This window comes from Seriola lalandi, unplaced genomic scaffold (genome assembly GCF_002814215.2).
Source record: "Seriola lalandi dorsalis isolate HSWRI2012SDOR001 ecotype SW California unplaced genomic scaffold, Sedor1 jcf7180002054861, whole genome shotgun sequence".
Lineage (NCBI taxonomy): Eukaryota > Metazoa > Chordata > Actinopteri > Carangiformes > Carangidae > Seriola > Seriola lalandi.
In genome coordinates, this window is record NW_019525414.1 from 2,956,237 (window position 1) to 2,962,670 (window position 6,434).

At 40.8% G+C, this 6,434-nt stretch overlaps 1 protein-coding gene across 12 annotated transcripts in view; it reads right to left on the minus strand.

Moving 5' to 3' along the window:
- The window catches only part of chl1a (cell adhesion molecule L1-like a), a 51,332-nt gene that overhangs the window by 24,204 nt on the left and 20,694 nt on the right, over positions 1–6,434 (minus strand). For 4 of the 12 annotated variants that reach the window (XM_087179608.1, XM_023427574.2, XM_087179610.1 and 1 more), the window contains exons 1-10: positions 5,147–5,289; positions 4,600–4,708; positions 4,263–4,450; positions 4,056–4,178; positions 2,358–2,528; positions 1,945–1,980; positions 1,639–1,744; positions 1,345–1,526; positions 1,076–1,210; positions 313–453 (exon numbers count right to left, since the gene is read on the minus strand). In XM_087179608.1, coding sequence (XP_087035734.1) covers positions 313–453; positions 1,076–1,210; positions 1,345–1,526; positions 1,639–1,744; positions 1,945–1,980; positions 2,358–2,528; positions 4,056–4,178; positions 4,263–4,450; positions 4,600–4,708; positions 5,147–5,228 — 1,273 coding nt within the window. In that variant the 5' untranslated portion in view covers positions 5,229–5,289. Of the gene's footprint in view, positions 1–312; positions 454–1,075; positions 1,211–1,344; positions 1,527–1,638; positions 1,745–1,944; positions 1,981–2,357; positions 2,529–4,055; positions 4,179–4,262; positions 4,451–4,599; positions 4,709–5,146; positions 5,314–6,434 lie in introns of those variants that run through there. The other 8 variants (XM_023427570.2, XM_023427572.2, XM_023427571.2 and 5 more) reach the window with 3 other exon arrangements.

Here is a 6,434-nt window from a genome sequence, read left to right on the forward strand (position 1 = left end):
TTTGCTGCAGCCAATATAAATCTTACAATCCATTACTTAAAGACTGTTGCTGGCCAGGCATTGTCTGTCATGGTTATAATCGACCGTTAGGCAAATGCTTCCAGAATGCTAATGGGATCAGATTAAACACTGTTTGTAAAGAGAATGAACCGACTCAAACTCTGAAGGAACTGTGAAATGCTACTGAGCTCACCCAATCTACACATCATTTCCCAGACCCACTTGTACCTGATAAAGTAGCCACTGTGTTTACTAGCTAGTAACTTTGTCCTCGCTGGCTAGGCGGGGTTAAAGTGTTGCTGGTACACTCACTTGTGATCATGATGTTAACATTGGCCAGAACGCTGCCATGACGGTTGGAGGCTTCGCACTGATAGACAGCAGTGTCCTCGGACCTGGCGTTATGGAGCACCACAGTGTCGTCAAGCACTCGTCTGTTGCTCCCTGGGTCGTCTGCAACAAAGAAACACAACACCAGAATCATTCCACAAGGGCTACGCTATAGCAAGGTCACATGTTTGAAGGCTAACGCTGATGCCACTACTTGAAAGGTTTTTAAAAATCTGATAAAAAATTTGAGTTGCAGTCATTGAATAATTGATTAATCAGTTACTTGATCGAGAGAAACTTGGCTATAACTATTTTGAAAGTCAAAATTACTTTTATACATTCTCTGGTTCCAGCAGCTCAAATGTGAAGATTTGCTGCTTTTCACCATTTTACATTTTACTATTTGGGTTTTGAACTGTTGATTGGAGATAACTCTGCAACCTTGGAAGTTCTGACCAGATAAATGGATAATTAAAATAAGTGTTACTTATAATCAGTAAAGACTAGTATTTCCTCTAATGCTATCAGTGTATACTTTAATTCAGTGTATTTTAAATTCTGAAACAAATCCAATTTCTAGTCAAGCCTGTCCCAAGAGTTTTAAAGAACACTTAGCAAAACAGCTGCTTGTCGACTTGAACTCGTGGTTATGTGCTTGAAGTTTGGTGCAGCTACGCACTGCACTGTCCTCCTGCCCAGTGGCAAAAGATGTTATAAAACCACAGTTAGAATTATTCCCACTCACCTCTGAGAAATTCACCATTCCTCCTCCATGTTATGTCTGGCGTTGGTTTTCCACTGACCGAGCACTTGATGTGAACATCAGACCCAATCACAGTCAGCTGGCTCTGAGGAGGCTCTGTCAGCCACTTTGGCGGCTCTGGGAGATGTTAAGGAGAGCTGTGTTGGTCTGAGTCAAAACAACTGTCATCGCTGTGCCAACAGCTTTCTCTTTGAAGCAAAAACAAATGCACCCACAAATACATACATAATTAGTCCCTGAAGTCGACCTACCTTCCACTATTACATCAAAGTAGTGGACAGTCTGTCCAGCAGAGTTGTTGGCTTTACACATGTATTTCCCCTCACCAGTTTCGTCTACAGCAGAGATGGTCAACAGCTTTCCAAAGTTGTTAAATTGTGTCCGCAAAGGCAGCTTATCTCCCATTTTCATCCACTGTACCGATGGAGTGGGGCTACAACATGAAACCGTGACAAGTAATGAGGTGTAATGGCAGATAAATATGATAAGTAGTGTTAATAGTGATAATGTGGTTGCAGAGGTGATAATAGAGCATATATACATACAATCCCTCCGGTATACACTCGAGCTGTAGCTCCTCTCCCTTCAACAACACCTTCTCTGTCTGAACACCAGAGGGCAGCAGCAGGCCAGGTTTTCTCACTGGGGGGGCTTCAGCAGCATTGACCATAGAGAACAGTCTTTGTCACTCAAATATATCATTTTAATCAACAGTCATTAATACTACAAACAAGTTTATATTCAGTCTATTATCTGCAGCTTTTTGCAACATGCAAACCAACTGTGTTGCCTGTTCATGAAGATTGTTTTGATTTTTATTGTGAAAGCTTTGCCATGGGAAGATCACTCACTGTCATCGCTGCTGTCAGACTCATTGTCAGCTTTCACTGGAACAGAAACAAAATGCTGTGAGAATAATTCTGGTAATGACAGTGATAAACATGCTTCACTAACTTGTATTGCTCAATCCAGCATCACAACAGAGTTTCTTAGAGCATAAACATGTTAAGGCAAGCCCTGCTTCTTGGTATGCAGTAGATGAATATCTTAAATATACTCATAAAAATACATGGAACAACATACAAATGTCCTCGCTTTGCACTTTTGGAAAAAGCTCAAATGGGCTATACTGATGTTTGTGTTTTAAGATATGTATCAGATTTGCTTCTCTGAGATCTGTTATTGATGTCATGTTAAATAAGTGAGCTATAGTTATACAGCTGTATTCAGGTTAAAGCCACACAGACAATTTTTTCAAACTTACAGCTCTTGACTACGACTGCCATGGCGGTTTTCTGGACGATGGTGCGTATTCTGGAGAAGGCGGCAAAGCAACAGTAATCCCGACGACTGTCGTTCTGTAAGGCATTAGAGAAGTACAGGTTGCCATCAACGCCCATGGAAACCCTCTCATCCTTCTCAATGTGCTGGAGACCTGGAAAAGATCATAATAGCCATCAGTGTCAGCAATGTCTGTATCTAATGTCAACCCATGTTCTTAATTGTGGCTATAAAAAAGACACAAATTGGGACTTTCACATCCATTCTCAAATATATTCCTTGTGTGCACCAGAGGGACAAAACTCAAAGGTGAAAATTACTTCAAAAATCTCATCATGAGACTCAGAGCAGGAGAAGAGAAACTGCAACACAGCATAGCTTCATATTCACTAGACATTAATGGAAATGCCCTAAAGAGCTTCCTTGTATAGTGCCAGGGAACTCATAAGTGCACTGTGACAGCATATTTGGTTTACATAGAGCTATTATTTAAAGTTACGGGTCAGCGGCGCCCTGTGTCGCTCCTTGGTCAGCCCATTCACAGTATTTAACAGCTTCATTTAAGACATAGCCTTAAGACATTGGTTGTTATGTCAGTGTTCAAGCCAAACTCATAAAAAAACATATTTGGTTCTGATTTATGTCACTTGGCACTTAAGGGAAATATGGGCCACTAATACGAAGAGAATAATATTTTTTCAACTCATGCGCATGGACAAGATGCAGAGAGCACAATGTTCCGCTGACAGTGAAGAAGAACATCATTACTGTTTTCATTGATGCGTCTCTACTTTTCAGACAAGCTACGATACATATGAAAGTATATTTTATCATGTTTTTGACATATCGATTCTTGTGACAATCCCTCAAAATATAAATGTGTGAAACTAAGACTAAAAAACAAAGACTTTAAACAAAATCTAAAGCAAGAGCTGCACAGATGTTTTCATTCATTCTGCCCCATGACTGTGGGCAGCCTCTTATGTTTTTCTTTCTCATATCAGCCAGGTTTGTTGGAGGCGGATGAGAACCTCCCAAGGGGCTGGGCAGAAAACTCAACCCTTACTTATAAAACACCTCAGACAGAAGTGAGGTGACCTTTTACATAGTAAATCACTTCCTTTGGCAGTAGTGGGAAAAAAAGGACTCTGCTGTGAGGTAAACTTGTGCGCCTCAAGTATGCACCTTTCCTAAACTATCCTTCTTATAGTCACCTTCACTGGAGGCCAGTGGATGGTGACAGCACCATGCTTCTTCCAAAGCACAGGGTTTCACCAGCTACTTCTCTTCACCTGCGAGGACCACATCTCCACATTATCTACACTATCCCTTGACCCCTGCACGGAACTAGTGCAATGACAAGGACATGATCCCTTTCAAGCTTCTTACTCCTGAACAGTGAAGGCGTCAGCATCCTTCAAAGGATGTACCTGTTGGATCATCTAACAGCATCTGAAACACTTTTTCCTGCATTCAACAAGTAACAGTCATTGACACCCACTTTCTTTTGTGACTAGCCAGGTGTACAGAGAATTGAAAGAAGCCAGGAGCTGAACTTTTATCTCATGCTCTCTGTGCAAAACCATGAATGTCTCTGAGGAGAGACTGTCCCCATTCATACCCCCACCCCAGGCAGGCAACCCTGTAAATTACAAGCATAAACAGTCGCTTATTGGCTTACCAATAGACATCCAGTAGATTTGACGTGGAGCCACGCCCTTAGGAGGGTTACACTTCAGGATGATTGGTTCTCCCTCCTTAACAACAATGGGATCAATTTCCTCCTTTGGAAATTTGGGGACACCTGATCCAAAAAACAGACGTTAAACAAAATGCTTCTGAAAAGCATGAGTCAGAAACACAAGCTGTTCATGTAAAGGATACTTACTGGGAACTATCAATTCAGTCTCCTCTGTTATGGCAGTTCCCATCTTGTTGTAAGCGTAGCATCTGTATTTACCCTGGAGCTGGATAAGGTGCTCATTAGGGAGCACAAAAGTGCCACCTGTGTAAGTTGTTTTGTTTGTTGCGACGTAGGGAGGGATGAAGTCTTTGCCATCTTTTGTCCATCTGTATCTGTTGGAGCAAAACATACAGTAGGTTTCCTTCAACGAATCTTTGATCAGTGATCAATGTTTTTTTTGCAACTGATGAAAGCAGCTCATCTTTGATCAGTGATGGTGTGTTTTTTAAATTACGACAGAGATCATGCTGATGTCACTTACTCTGGTGGTGGGTTGCCCCTGGCTTCACACCTGATGGTGACAATGTTGTCAAAAGGAAGGGCAATAATAGGACCTGATGTGTGAGCTGTTATGGTTGGAGGCTGCTCCACTATGATATGAAGAAACATACATACAAAATAATCACAGAAATGTTAAATGTTGACATCAAGTTTCTAGTTCTTTCCTGCTGCTCTGTATGAAGAAGAGAACTCTGCAACCTGGCAAAGTCGTGTGCCAACAAGTCTGCATAATCTGGACAAATAAGGTGCTTAGATAGACAGTGAACTAAAATAGCACACCAGGACTTGATTGCAAAGCATTCTTAGCCCTAAACAAAGAAACCTCTGCTGCAACAATTTACTTTAAGTTGTTATTTTTTAGTCACAATTTTAAAAGCTTATATTCATGAACATGTTTTTTGACAAATGTTATGTTTCTCAGAACAAAGAGAGAGGAAAATCATTTTAATCTTCCATGTGAATCAAACCTTATAAATCGACTCAATATTTATTGGGGAAGTACTTATTAAGTATCATGACACTCGTACCTTCCAGAGGAATCTTGAGGCCTGCCGCCCTGAAGGTCAAGGCCAAAAGCAGAGCGAGCTGCAGGCTCCCTGCCAGCCTCATTACTCTCCACTGGTTACTGGAGACAGTGCAGTACAAAACGTGTTGATCAGCTGTCGTCACTTAGAATTTGTAAGGCACAGAGGACCTGGAAGAGACAGACTAATGTCAAAAAATTTAAGGCCCAGGTTAAATAACTCAACTTGGAAAAAAACGCTGTCTTTTTCATTTCTACAAGCGGTCAGATAAGAGCCTTACAAGCACCTCTTCTAATCAGAGAAATGCAGCGCTGAATGAACAGCCGTGAGGGGTTACATAGTTGCTATGCTCCAAACGGACAGCAAAGCAACTATGACTTGTAAGCTGGAACTTGAATGGCATGAAATGGTAGAAAAGGGCCTAAACTGTTGAAGCAAAGTGGAAAAAACGTCACAAAACTGTATAAAATTTACAAAAACAGCAAGATGTGTAAATTGAAAGCTGAATGGCCTAAAATGGCTGAAAAATACCTAGAAAAGAATTTACAAGAAAAACTTGTAAGCTCAAATGTGAATTACATTTCTGAAGCAATGCTGAATTGAGTGAAAAAGCAGCTCATACTGACTGAAGCACAGTGCTGTTAAACTGAAGGATGTGGGAGCTGAAGTCCATTAGCTGCAAAAGCTGAGAACTCTGTCTTTCTGTCTTTTTCAATTCATTTTCAATGGCAGAACTATGATTTAGAAAAAGTAGAATATTTCAAAAATTATAAATACTAGAGAAAAGAAAGATAATAGCAGAAATCCTGTCAGTGAGCTGAACGCTCTGATACTTGAACGGTTAGTGACAGAATGAAAGTAAAAGGAGGATCACAAATCTAACACCAGTGGAGCAGGCTAAATTCAATATATCTGCTGCTGTATTTACTGTTGTACTGAAATCAGCTTTCTGTCCGTGTGTGTGTGTGTGTGTGTGTGTGTGTGTGTGTGTGTTAACAAGCAATATCCATCAGCTAGAAGACACACTTAATAGAAAACGGTACAAAACATCAACCAAATTTTCACATCAACAGCACCACAAGACCTTCTTGAACACGTCGATTTGCTTTTGGTGTTCCCAGTCAAAAAATGTGTAAACAGGAGCGAATAAAAAAAAAGGGTTCTTTCAGTATTTCTCTGAAAATCCATTTCTGAATTTGTATTGCAGTATGGGGCAGTTGGATGGTACTCCCATCACTCAGAGGCTCACAGTTCTAATTACGGCAACGGCAGCTCCTGACCTGTGTGTGTG